This window comes from Taudactylus pleione, unplaced genomic scaffold (assembly GCF_031769625.1).
Source record: "Taudactylus pleione unplaced genomic scaffold, aTauple2 ptg000571l, whole genome shotgun sequence".
Lineage (NCBI taxonomy): Eukaryota > Metazoa > Chordata > Amphibia > Anura > Myobatrachidae > Taudactylus > Taudactylus pleione.
In genome coordinates this window covers 6,563,931-6,577,788 of record NW_028284973.1, presented here as the reverse complement: position 1 = coordinate 6,577,788, position 13,858 = coordinate 6,563,931, and the positions used below count along the sequence as shown (strand labels likewise).

Sequence of the window (13,858 nt, the reverse complement as noted above, 5' to 3'; positions counted from 1 at the left end):
TCTTTAACTAACCGTCTGTCTTCTGTGATCACCTACATCTAGTACTGGCCTGAAAGACTCTAACCCACCTCCTATTCCTGGTGTGTGTTGTCTCCCAGTCATTGCTGCTATGGGTCAGTGACATCCTCCTTACTGTATTTATGTGTTTCCCAATAAATGCCTGTTTCCCAATAAATGCCTATGCCTGAGTTCCCGGATACTTAGGACATGCCTCAGTATTGCTATGCCCTCTGTATGCCACAGGTTAGGTCTAGAACAAGGTGATATCCTGGACCTCTGACGTCACAACCACGTGACCCGCGACAAAAGGGGGAAGGGCAAGGTTCAGCATGAGGTGGCCAAAAGTGTCCCCTCACAGGCTCGTTTCACAAGCCACGCTTCGGGCATGGTGGTTCGCTTTGCTAGCCCAGGTTTATATTCCCCCTCTATGCCCACGTGGATCGTAACTGGTTGTGGACCGTCCCTGCCGTAGCAGTCACATCATTGTGACATCAGAGGTCCTTTCTCCAACTTGGATCTAGCAACAACCGCATTGCGGTGCTCTCTGCGTGCCTCAGCATTGCTGTGCTCTCTGTTTGCCTCAGTATCTCTGTGCTCTCTGCGTGCCTCAGCACAGCTATGCTCTCTGCATGCCTCATAATTGCTGTGGTCTCTGCGTGCCTCATTATTTGTTTTACATTTTCTTCTTGACTCACTTCTGCAGACATGAGAAACAAACCTGCAAGGCCGCAATCTCTCGAGCATTTGGACCAAGGCGACCAGTCGGAGAGTTGACAATTGACAGGGCATTCTACCACACAGGAGGTGTTCATCTGCCAGATCTTCTCCAATCCGAGCTACAATGAAATGTAAGTGTCAGTCTCCAGTGTCACATGTGGTTTTCATTGAGGGCACAAATGTGTTACGTGTACATTTGTACGTATGCTGACATTTTTGAGGCTGCAGGCGTCATCTATTACTAGATATGGCAGTGCGGGTAGGCCCAGTACAGCTGTTATTGGAAGCGGCATTTCAGTAACAGGCATTGGCTGTAAGCGTGACCCCCCAATGAGAGTGAATGATTACATTAACTATGATGATGGGGGGGAGGGGGTTATGATTGGGGAGACAGGTACCTTATTATGTGGTACTTCTCGGTTTTGTAATAAGAATCTTTTTGTGACTTTTTTCTTTTAATTTACATACGTTTGCAATATTTCAGATTTGAACGAATGGCTGTGATACCAGCAGTCACAGTATACAGAACCATGTCTTCATCGTGTCAGTGACATTTTCCCTGGGTGCCTCCGTCACTCCTCATTATTACGTCACTGTCCCCCGTCACACAGGTCACTCACCTCCTCACAGTCCTGCAGGGCTACGGATTTAGCGTCGCTGCGCACACAGTCCAGCATTCTGGTCTTGATACCGTTCCCACAAACGGCCTTTTCACTCAGCTGACACGTGCTCCAGTCTGCAGGACACAAAGCAGAGCGTTCCGCGTTGGTGTGGCTACAGTGCATCACAAAGAACGCGATACGGGACCATGGCGATATGGCGGAGGTACCTGGTGTATGATCCTATTCTTATACCAGTATCTTTCTAAATGACTTGTGGGCCACTGTGGAAGTGCAATTAGTATTAAAACAATTCTGTTAAAGACACACGGCACTGACAGTACTTTGCTTTGGGTTTAATTAATTATCATTTTTTTTAAATTCTAAACTGTAACTGAAATTTGCCGTTCATGTGTAGATATATATAGCTTTTATACAGTAATATGCACTCTGTCCTTTAGTGCTCCCCCACCTCCGCCCCCCGCCCCTGTTCCTGGTGGCCGGCCTGGGTCCTCCTCCTGTGCAGCGCTAGGCCTGTCCAGTCTCCCTCGCAGTGGGTGCCATTGGATGGGCGACTTCCACTGCATATACATGGCGGAGGCTGGACAGCTCGTACATAATAATTATATAGCCTACAGGGTCACCCCAGTCTGACTGCTGCTCACTCCCCCCCAATGCTCTGCTCCATTACACATCATCCTAACCCCTGCGCTCCGTCTCGCCCCCCACTTCCATACTTCCCACTGGTGGCTGGCTGTGTCCTAGGGTGGTAGGTCTGTCCTCGCAGTGGGAGCCTGTCCCCGGCACCCACTGTGCATGCATGTTGGAGAGAGGACAGACCCCTTACACAATTACTACATAGATTAGTAAACGGACATATGCCAGGTCACTCAGTCCACCCCGCCTTGTCTGGCTCTGCTTCCCTCTTTCCAGGGCTACACACCTCCCCCCCACACCAGTTTGACTGCTGCTCGCTGCCCCCACTCTGCTCCATCCCCCTGACCCTCAGCTCCATGTGCTCCGCCCTGCCGACACTTCTATACTTACCCTTGGTGGCCCTTCAGTCCTGCTGTGCTAGGTCTTATGAAATGACTAAATAGATGTTTCAGTACTATTCATAAGAAAATTTACCATGTTCGGGTGCAAACTAGCTGTCATCCCCCTAGCTGTATCCATCAGCAATAAAATGTGTATATACAAATACAGCGCAGGATAGCATTCTCTGCAATGGTTGGGTACAGTAGAAGCAGAATTTGAAGAGTGTTTTGAAAGAATTTAGCAACTTTGCAAACTGATTTGTGCAGGAACTGAGTTGGACATTTGTAAAAAACAAATGTAATTTTAGTAAATGCCCCCCCCCTCCTCTTTTTCCTTTTGCCGTCCCTTATATTACAGCTGTCTGTGTGCCAGATAAATATCCTCAATATACAATGTTTGTATATAGTTTTGTGTGGACTGGTTGTATATAAGGAATTAATGAAGAAAGGTACAGTAGGTGTCAGCTAATGTTTTCATTCTCTGAATGGCTTTTCCATCTGTGATATTTGCTTTACTGAAACTGGTGATTATACTTTAAATGTATTTTAATAATACATTCTAATATTATATAATAATTATTATTATTATTTGAATTTATCTTGTATATATCGGATAACCCAGAGCTCCATGATTACTTCTTTAGGTGTAAAATGAGTGTGATTTGTCACTCCTGTGGACTTGCACAAATTGGTCACTTACTTTACAGTACTTTTTAGGCAATATTACTATTTGTATAATGCACTGCTGGTATAATACGCTGTGGAGGTGCTGTTATAATGCACAGGGGTCCTGCTGGTATAATGCACAGTGCCACTGCTGGTATAATGCACAGGGGTCCTGCTGGTATAATGCACAGTGCCACTGCTGATATAATGCACAGTGCCACTGCTGATATAATGCACAGTGCCACTGCTGATATAATGTACAGGGGTCCTGCTGGTATAATGCACAGTGCCACTGCTGATATAATGCACAGTGCCACTGCTGATATAATGTACAGGGGTCCTGCTGGTATAATGCACAGTGCCACTGCTGATATAATGCACAGGGGTCCTGCTGGTATAATGCACAGTGCCACTGCTGATATAATGCACAGTGCCACTGCTGATATAATGCACAGGGGTCCTGCTGGTATAATGCACAGTGCCACTGCTGATATAATGCACAGGGGTCCTGCTGGTATAATGCACAGTGCCACTGCTGATATAATGCACAGGGGTCCTGCTGGTATAATGCACAGTGCCACTGCTGATATAATGCAAGGGGCCCTGCTGGAATAATGCACAGTGGCACTGCTGGTATAATGCACTGTGGCACTGCTGATATAATGCAATGTGACACTGCTGGTATAATGTACTGTGGCACTGCTGGTATAATGTACTGTGGCACTGCTGGTATAATGCACAGTGGCACTGCTGGTATAATGCACTGTGGCACTGCTGATATAATGCAATGTGGCACTACTGGTATAATGTACTGTGGCACTGCTGGTATGATGCACAGAGAACCTGCTGGTATAATGCACAGTGCCACTGCTGGTATAATGCACAGTGCCATTGCTGGTATAATGCACAGTGCCACTGCTGGTATAATGCACAGTGCCATTGCTGGTATAATGTACAGGGCCCTGCTAGGTATAATGCACAGTGGCACTGCTGGTATAATGCACTGTGGCACTGCTGATATAATGCAATGTGACACTGCTGGTATAATGTACTGTGGCACTGCTGGTATAATGTACTGTGGCACTGCTGGTATAATGCACAGTGGCACTGCTGGTATAATGCACTGTGGCACTGCTGATATAATGCAATGTGGCACTACTGGTATAATGTACTGTGGCACTGCTGGTATGATGCACAGAGAACCTGCTGGTATAATGCACAGTGCCACTGCTGGTATAATGCACAGTGCCATTGCTGGTATAATGCACAGTGCCACTGCTGGTATAATGCACAGTGCCATTGCTGGTATAATGTACAGGGCCCTGCTAGGTATAATGCACAGTGCCACTGCTGTTATAATGCACAGGGCCCTGCTTGGTATAATGCACAGTGCCACTGCTGTTATAATGCACAGGGCCCTGCTTCGTATAATGCACAGTGCCACTGCTGGTATAAAGCACAGGGCCCTGCTGGTATAATGTACTGTGGCATCACTGGTATAATGTACTGTGGCACTGCTGGTATGATGCACAGTGCCACTGCTGGTATGATGCACAGTGCCACTGCTGGTATAATGCACAGGGCCCTGCTTGGTATAATGCACAGTTCCACTGCTGGTATAATGTACAGTGCCACTGCTGGTATAATGCACTGTGGCACTGCTGGTATAATGCACAGTGCCACTGCTGGTATAATGCACAGTGCCATTGCTGGTATAATGTACAGGGCCCTGCTAGGTATAATGCACAGTGCCACTGCTGTTATAATGCACAGGGCCCTGCTTGGTATAATGCACAGTGCCACTGCTGTTATAATGCACAGGGCCCTGCTTCGTATAATGCACAGTGCCACTGCTGGTATAATGTACTGTGGCATCACTGGTATAATGTACTGTGGCACTGCTGGTATGATGCACAGTGCCACTGCTGGTATGATGCACAGTGCCACTGCTGGTATAATGCACATGGCCCTGCTTGGTATAATGCACAGTTCCACTGCTGGTATAATGTACAGTGCCACTGCTGGTATAATGCACTGTGGCACTGCTGGTATAATGCACTGTGGCACTGCTGGTATAATGCAATGTGGCACTGCTGGTATAACGCACAGGGCCCTGCTGGTATAATGTACTGTGGCACTGCTGGTATAATGTACTGTGGCACTGCTGGTATAATGTACTGTGGCACTGCTGGTATAATGCACAGGGCCCTGCTGGTATAATGTACTGTGGCACTGCTGGTATAATGTACTGTGGCATTGCTGGTATAATGTACTGTGGCACTGCTGGTATAATGTACTGTGGCACTGCTGGTATAATGCACAGGGCCCTGCTGGTATAATGTACTGTTGCACTGCTGGTATAATGTACTGTTGCACTGCTGGTATAATGTACTGTGGCACTGCTGGTATAATGCACTGTGGCACTGCTGGTATAATGCACTGTGGCACTGATGGTATAATGTACTGCGGCACTGCTGGTATAATGCCCAGGGCCCTGCTGGTATAATGCACAGTGGCACTGCTGGTATAATGCACTGTGGCACTGCTGGTATAATGTATTGTGCCACTGCTGGTATAATGCACTGTGGCACTGCTGGTATAATGTACTGTGGCACTGCTGGTATAATGTATTGTGCCACTGCTGGTATAATGTACTGTTGCACTGCTGGTATAATGTACTGTTGCACTGCTGGTATAATGTACTGTGGCACTGCTGGGATAATGCACAGTGGCACTGCTGGTATAAAAGAAAAATTACCCCTAGTGTGTATGTGATAGGGAATATAGATTGTAAGCTGGGGCAGGGACTGATGTGAATGGCCCAATATTCAGTGTAAAGTGCTGCGGAATATTTATGCGCTATATAAATAACTGGTAATAAATAAATATAGGTGTGCCTGCATCCCTTCCCAATTGTGCAAACGTGCCCTTACTGTCCTGGGCTTACATTATGATGCATCTATTCTGCAGGCCAGCAAGTGCATGTGACAGACTCATGCAAGTCTGCAGGGGTGCATAGGTGTGCTCACACTGTTCTGGGTATATGCAGAGCCAAACCACGCAAGGTACGTCATGCAGAATTGTTCCGTGGGATTCCGTGTTTCCATTCTGAGTGGTGGGGCGAGGGGAGCAGCTCCTGAAAGTGAGCACAGCGAGTCGGACGTAGTTACCGCAGTTGTAGGCAGTGCTGCGCATGTGCCGATGTTTGTGAATGTAACGTCGCATGCACAGCACTGATTACAGATGCGATCAGGTAGTATAGGCAGGGAAAAGTATCTATTTCCTGAAAAGCTGTCATCGCAAAAATTACAGCTTTTCGGAATAGATAGTTATGGGGAGGAGGAATGATAAATTCCTCCGGTAATTAGGTAGAACTCCATGCACGTTCTAAACCGAATTACCTCCATCAAGTTTTTTAGTTATGATGAAAAGGCCCCATAGTATCTTATACCTATGCCAAGCTGAGTGAGCTATTTGTACAGACACAATTGGCCTGATTCAGACCTGCTCACGAGCGCTGAGCGCTCGCAAGCGGGTCGATGTTGGCCCAGTGCGCAGCCGCACGACGGAGGCGGCTCCGTCATGCGCAAGACCCGGATAGCGACGGGCTAGCCATCGCTCCGGGTCTCGCTACAAAGGAGGCGTGCTGTCGATGTTGAGTGACAGCACACCCCATTTGGTGGGCGGGCCGGGGGCATGGCTGCCCAGTCGGAGGCGTTCCCATGGGAACGCCTACCGTCTAGGGCCGGCCCCACTGACATCACAAGTGATGTCAGTGGGAGTGGTTTTGGCCAAAAGCACTCTTGGGCTTGCGGCAACGAGACCCTACCACAAGGGTCTCGTTGCAAGCCAGATGGTCGTGATGGTCTTGACCAACGCGACCATCTTTTTGCCCGCTCGCTATAGCTGCTGGTGGTCACCCACAGTTATGCGAGCGGCCAGGAGGCCGCTCTAAAAAAAAGAGAAGAACGGCCCTGATTCAGAGCGAGCGCTCTGTCAGAGCGTCCGGCTCTGAATCAGGGCCACTGTCCGCTGTCTGCTTACCTGTTACATTGTATTCATAATGGTAGCAGTTCTTGTTCAGAATACACGCCTCCGTCTCGGTGGCAGTGTGGCAGCTTTTGCCCTCCTCGGCCTGTCGAATGGGTGTTGCTGACCGTTCCCGGACGCCGGTCCCATCACAGGGCTGCAAAGCAGAAATACAGAGTCATATCCTGACAGGTGTCACTAAGCAAATGTTATAATCCGGAGAACACGGCTGAGCGAGGTAGGAGTACGAGGGGATTTCAATTACTGGGTCTGCAAACAGATATCACACATTAGACAAGCAAATTACGCAAACAGCAATCTGCAGCTCAGGCAGAGAATTAAACGACTAAACATGTCAATTAAGATGCTGCAGCTTCATTTGCATAATAATGAAGATCTCCCAGACATAATCATGGTATTTAGCCAAGTTTGCAACTTAAATGTCATATTTAAAGTGCGCATATTATAGCTCTTTCCGCTGTTCTTTATTACCAACATTCTCAGGTTAAAGTATCACAGTTCTCACAGAGTTTTCATACTGCAGCTATTTATTTTATGCACATTGTGGGACATTTCCCAAATCATTTTGGTGCAAAAGAAAGTAAAGGGGCGTTATCCACTGATACTGCGGTTTGCTTCTATTTTCTATGCTGTAAATAAATGTCAGATTCTCATTGGTTGCTTTGGGTTACAGGATCTTTTTTGCTATGTACCAGTGTTCATAGGTGTCAACCATTAAGCATATAGGAGGAGCATATTTAACATGATTATGAATTTCACAATGATACAAAATTATAATAATATGGTATTTATCAAAATGTCTCTTGCTGGGACACGGGCTCCTATAAGAGTGCTGTAACAGGGCTCTATGCCGGCTGCCCCCTAAACTCGTGATGTCATGATGTCACATCCAGGGGGCGGGGCTGACGTCTCCGGAAAGTAGAGAGCTGCCCGGAGCATCTTAAAGACGTTCCAGATAGCTGCACAGGCTGCAGGGTGCCTGTCCGCTCTGGGTGCCTCTGCAGTAGCAATAGTGGCGAGACCCTGAAAGCCACATGCCGGTGCCATGGGGCAGCGACGGGCCATCCACAGAGCCCTGTGTGACAGCACTGCTTGCACACCCCTAGTTATGGCCCTGGCTTACACTTCCTTTACCTCCATGTACAAACCCAGCAAGTCCAGTACAGGCTGATGGGTGATGGATCCTAAGAACCCGTCTCCGAAAAGATTCTTGATACAGAAGCCTAAATAGGTTAAAATATGGCACTAGCTACCGGGGCCGGGATCCGAAATGCTTGGTAAATTTACCATTATCGCAGTCCCCATGGGACTGTTGTGAATGATAGAAGAGGGACTGAACCTGCAGTACTATCATAATAAATAGCAACAGTACATTAGGGAAAGCCTCAGAAAACTTCCATCTTAGTTAAATAAATATGCCCCATAGTGCGAGACAGCCTATTCTATGTAAGAGATTCATGGTTTGCTGATTGCATTAAACACTTTTTCTTTAATTAGCAAAAACCTTGCAGTGTTCTACGTAAAGAGGAAGGATAGCCTCCCTGCCTTACATAGCCTCCCTGCCTTACATAGCCTCCTTTCCTTACATAGCCTCCTTTCTTTACATAGCCTCCCTGCCTTACATAGTCTCCTTTCCTTACATAGCCTCCCTGCCTTACATACTTTCCTGCCTTACATGTCCTCCCTGCCTTACATAGCCTCCCTGACTTACATGTCCTCCCTGCCTTACATGGCCTCCCTGCCTTACATGGCCTCCCTGCCTTACATGGCCTCCCTGCCTTATATAGCCTCCCTGCCTTACATAGCCTCCCTGCCTTACATAGCCTCCTTTCCTTACATAGCCTCCTTTCCTTACATAGCCTCCCTGCCTTACATGTCCTCCCTGCCTTACATGGCCTCCCTGCCTTACATGGCCTCCCTGTCTTACATGGCCTCCCTGTCTTACATGGCCTCCCTGCCTTACATGGCCTCCCTGCCTTACATGGCCTCCGTACCTTACATGGCCTCCCTGCCTTACATAGCCTCCCTGCCTTACATAGCCTCCCTGTCTTACATAGCCTCCCTGCCCTACATAGCCTCCCTGCCTCAAGGTGGCCATACATCGGATCGTCGCGATGCAGGGATGCGATCGGAAACTTCCGATAGCCCACCATCGATGTTCTGCGATCTGTTGCCGAATCGCAGACATTTGCCATGTTAAATGTCGGCGATTTGACGATCGCGATCATTTTTTGATCGCGATCGGCAAAATCCAACATGTTGGATTCTGCGATCCCGCGGTGCTGGGTTACAGCATCGTAGGATCGCGGTAATCCATCGCAGATGGATGGGGCCCATTACATGTCCTCCTGGTCAGGTACATTCTCTTTTAGCGTATCTAACAATTGCACTGCAGGTGAAAAATAATCAGAGATGGTATTATATGCAGTCATCTTATTCCTCATATACAGGTCCTGTCAGATGATCTGCAAGACAATGGATCTAACCCACTAAACAAGTGATGCAAAGACTTCTATGTACAAAACTGACAATTTACATTTATTAAGTGCAGATGGAGGAGACATAGTACATGACTTATCAAAATGGTTTGGGGGGGGGCACATGCAGGATTCCTAGAGGAGGGTTTCCAAATGCTGGATTTTACAGCAAATGTGGCCAGTCCATGAAGAGGGTATAATCAACACTTAACCAGCTACAATATACGTCATACTGTACGAGGGTCTGAATAATTCTGACATATACAAGACCAGTGATCACAGTAAGCCATTATATGCGGCAGTAGGGCCGCCCAGCCTGAGCTGAATGTTTTTATTACAGATGTGGGCTCTATTCCAGGTCATTTGAGAGGAATCGGGGGGGGGGCAGCGCAGAAAAAGAACCTTGCTCTGCCATGGACATAGATGTATAAATTGGTCTCATTATTATACAGTATTACTAATTGACTCTATACAGTACATGGTCTATATCAGTGCACCCATAACAGTGCATGTTTTCCAGGTCTCCTAATTGGTGCACAAGTATATTCATTATTGGCTGACACATTTTAAAAGATCAACAGTTGGTGCTAATTATTTCATTTGTGACACTGAGGGGATCTTAAAAACATGCAACTTTGGAAAAGAAAACATCACCAAAGCTGGCCATACACACTACAATTATCGGGGCGATCCGCCCGATATCCGCGGATCGCCCCGATAATTGTAGTGTGTGTGTGGCCGACCGAGGGTTAAATATTGCTCGGTCGGGCATGCCGGATTGTCCGGCATGCCCGTCTGATGTGATATTTAGGGGGTAACCTGTCGGCTGCATCGACAGACCGACATTTCCTGTGTACCTTCCCATGGAAGGAACAGGAACATGTCTCCTCTCCCGGGGTCGGAGCGCGGATGTCGGGGCTGATACACCGTCCGATATCTCACAGTGTATGCCGTGGACATCTGCGGCTGGCAGGCTGCCAGATAAAATGTCTGTCGGTCTGACAGACATTTTATTTGGCCGTGTATGCCCAGCTTAAGGCCTAATATGAAAGAGACCTCACTTGACTGAAATACTGTAAGTAAATCTGTTTTACTATTTTTTCCCTAGTTAATCAAAAGTCCTTATTCAGCCCCCGGCGTGTCTATCACAAAAGCCCCAGAACAACACTTACATACTAATTATAATAACGGCTAGGAGTGATGCGTGCTGCACCCGCATTACACCCCTCGTGGCAGACGCTCTCATTAGTATTCTAACAGCTATTGTCTGACACCTAATTCATTTCAATATCTACAGAAGACCGGCAGGAGAATTGCATATTCAGTTATTATAATGGGCATTCGCTACAACACAGTGCTGCTAAGAAACTTATTCAGCAAACTGTGGCTGATATTGTTATTACTATGAGGGTTCCGTGCCAACTGGGCTTATTTATCTCCTTTACTGACGTGCGCTGCCTCATACTCCTCCTCGCTCTTTATCCCACTCTAGTTGTCTACTTTACGTTTATTTATTCTGTATGGGGTCTAGTTACTAAGCAGTGTTAGGAGACAAAGTGAAAGGAGATAAGGTACCAGCCAATCAGCTCCCAAATGTCATTTTTCAAACACAGCCTGTGAGATGACAGTTGGGAGCTGATTGGCTGGTACCTTATCTCCTTTCACTTTGTCTCCTAACACTGCTTAGTAACTAGACCCCTAATACCTCTGTATTGTGCATGTACTGTATGTAGACGGCTGCGATATAAAAATACATATCAGCCGAAAACTTCAAATGGGATGTAGTTGTAATCCCGGCAGTCGATGTGCCGACGCTCAGAATGCCGGTGCCAGAATCCCGACACCAGTCAGAATCCCGGCGCTGGCATCTCGACCACCGGCATCCAGACCACCAGCGTCCCAACGTTAAGTTTTGGGGTTAGGAGTAGGGTTAGACACTAGGGGTCGGGTTAGGTTTAGGCTGTGGGGAGTGTTAGGGGTAGGGTTAGGCACTAAGGGTCGGGTTAGGTTTAGGGTGCGGAGGAAGGTTAGGTGTAGGCTGTGGGGAGTGTTAGGGGTAGGGTTAGGCACTAGGGGTCGGGTTAGGTTTGGGTGCGGGGGGTGAGGTTAGGTTTAGGCTGTGGGGAGTGTAAGGGGTAGGGTAAGGCACTAGGGGTCGGGTTAGGTTTAGGGTGCGGAGAAAGGTTAGGGCGTCTCACGTTGTATGGCGTATAGACACAACCAATCAGATTCTACTTAACATTTATCTAGAACCTCATAAAAGATAATAGTTAGAATCTGATTGGTTGCTATGGGCAACATCTCCACTCTAAAAACCCGCACTTTAGTAATATACCTCTAGGTATATGAGGACATCTGTATTATGGGAGAATGCCAGCTTGATCTACCAATTGATGAAGGTGGAAATTATGGTAAAGCAATAGGAATACTGTTCCTATGGTGACACCATTAGCATATTATTAGCTCTGTACTAACCAATGACCTGTGATTTAAAAGTGAACTCATTGTCTACCCATAGTGGAGGCCACCATCGTTTGACCTTAGCCAAATTGATGGTCGCGTGGCCAATCAATACACTGGGAACTAGTGACATCACCGAGGCACAAGGCACTTACCAAAGGACATTTGTTCCACGCACTCCATTCTGACATGACGCAATCCTCGGGACAAGGCAGCTTGCAGTTTCTCGCCCCGAGAGGCATTTCTTCTGGCTCGCAAAGATAGTCTTCAACGACGTCTGCGGGGCCGTCCACCGTGTTCTGCATACACCTGGTGACGAAGAATATAAATAATACGCAAATGCTCTTATTCGCATAGTAATGAACAATATTATAGTGGCATGTATGTGGCCGTATTCTGCTGCGGTACTGTAAGTAGGAGGTGCCCAGTAGCTGCAGTACCATCTGTAACCAGAAGGTGGCAATACAGCGTATTTAAAGCTGCAATTCGCCATTGGATATAATTTACCTATGGTGGCCCTTGTACTGGTTCTCGTCCACACGGCTGCAGCAGAACTGGAGGAGCCCCAGGAAAAATGACTGTGCAGATCAGACCAAAGTTGGATTTCATACATAAATATTTATATCCTGGCATCTACAGTATTGTACCCGACATCAGCACCTTTCATACCAGATATTCATCCTTACTGGAACTGCCATGACTCATGATTCTGCATTAATGGATGGAGGGGGAGATGTATCAAACTAATGAGAACAGGTACAGAAGTTGCCATAGCAGCCAATCATGATAGGTAGAAACTACTTGTCCTCTTTAGAACGTTTGATACATCTCCCACTGAAGGTCTACAGCAAGTTTTTCATAACTCTCATTTATTAAGGGGAGAGGTTTGATACATCTCCCCTTTACTGTACTCTGGTCACCTCTAAGCTGAGTGATCCTGGAAATTAGCAAAGTAAAGTGATCCGTGCAGGGAAAAATCCATTGTACAGGGTGACACTAAACAGCAGGTTCTCTGTATAACCTTCAGAGTGGAGTCTTCATTCCAGTCACTGATTTGTCAGATCACTGCTCTTCAAGCGAACATCACCCTCTAGTACAGGCCAGGCCAACCTGTGGCTCTCCAGCTGTTGTGAAACTACAAGTCCCAGCATGCCTTGCCAGAGTTTTAGCATTCCCTAGTAGCAAAACTGTGGCAAGGCATGCTGGGACTTGTAGTTTCAGAACAGCTGGAGAGCCACAGGTTGGCCAGGCCTGCTGTAGTATAAAGGTCAGGCGTACATTGCATTGTTTCTTATACTATTAATAATGAGCGTACTTACCGTACTTTCTTGGTCTGGACCCCTTCCCCGCAGTTCTGCTTAAGGTCAACGTTGGTGACTTTACATATACTCCACGGTTCTGTGATCCACACGTACTGATTGCAGTCACTGTGACACGGGACTACTTCATACACCTGCAGAATCAACAATGACGTATACAGGTTATCCAAAGCACTCCACCCAGATGGAAGCTGATTTATGTACTGTATGCATACATCTATAAGTGCCAGGAAGATGGGATGCAATCACCTGATTACATTACATCTCCCTACGGTTCTATAATGACAGAGAACGTCTGAGCGCTTAGTGGGTTTGCAGGTAAAAGCATTTTGCAGTCTGCCGGCGTCTTTCACATTGTAATAGGATCTGCAAAAAGCATTTGCAATCTCTCAGGCGCTTCAAGTACTAGTATATCAAATTATTACTTTGTATTTTGCACAGTAAATATTTATGAGGTCAGCCTTATTTCTGCAATATGTACTCTACACAATTACTGTACGGGGCCTGGGTGTTTCTCCAGACTATGCAAAAGA

General features: G+C 47.0%; 1 protein-coding gene across 1 annotated transcript in view; it reads right to left on the bottom strand.

Moving 5' to 3' along the window:
* THSD7A (thrombospondin type 1 domain containing 7A) overlaps positions 1 to 13,858 on the bottom strand; it is a 322,453-nt gene that overhangs the window by 22,585 nt on the left and 286,010 nt on the right. Inside the window, exons 15-19 of the mRNA XM_088453107.1 lie at positions 13,326 to 13,459; positions 12,162 to 12,315; positions 7,064 to 7,205; positions 1,338 to 1,453; positions 719 to 836 (exon numbers count right to left, since the gene is read on the bottom strand). Coding sequence (XP_088309233.1) covers positions 719 to 836; positions 1,338 to 1,453; positions 7,064 to 7,205; positions 12,162 to 12,315; positions 13,326 to 13,459 — 664 coding nt within the window. The remainder of the gene's footprint in view (positions 1 to 718; positions 837 to 1,337; positions 1,454 to 7,063; positions 7,206 to 12,161; positions 12,316 to 13,325; positions 13,460 to 13,858) is intronic.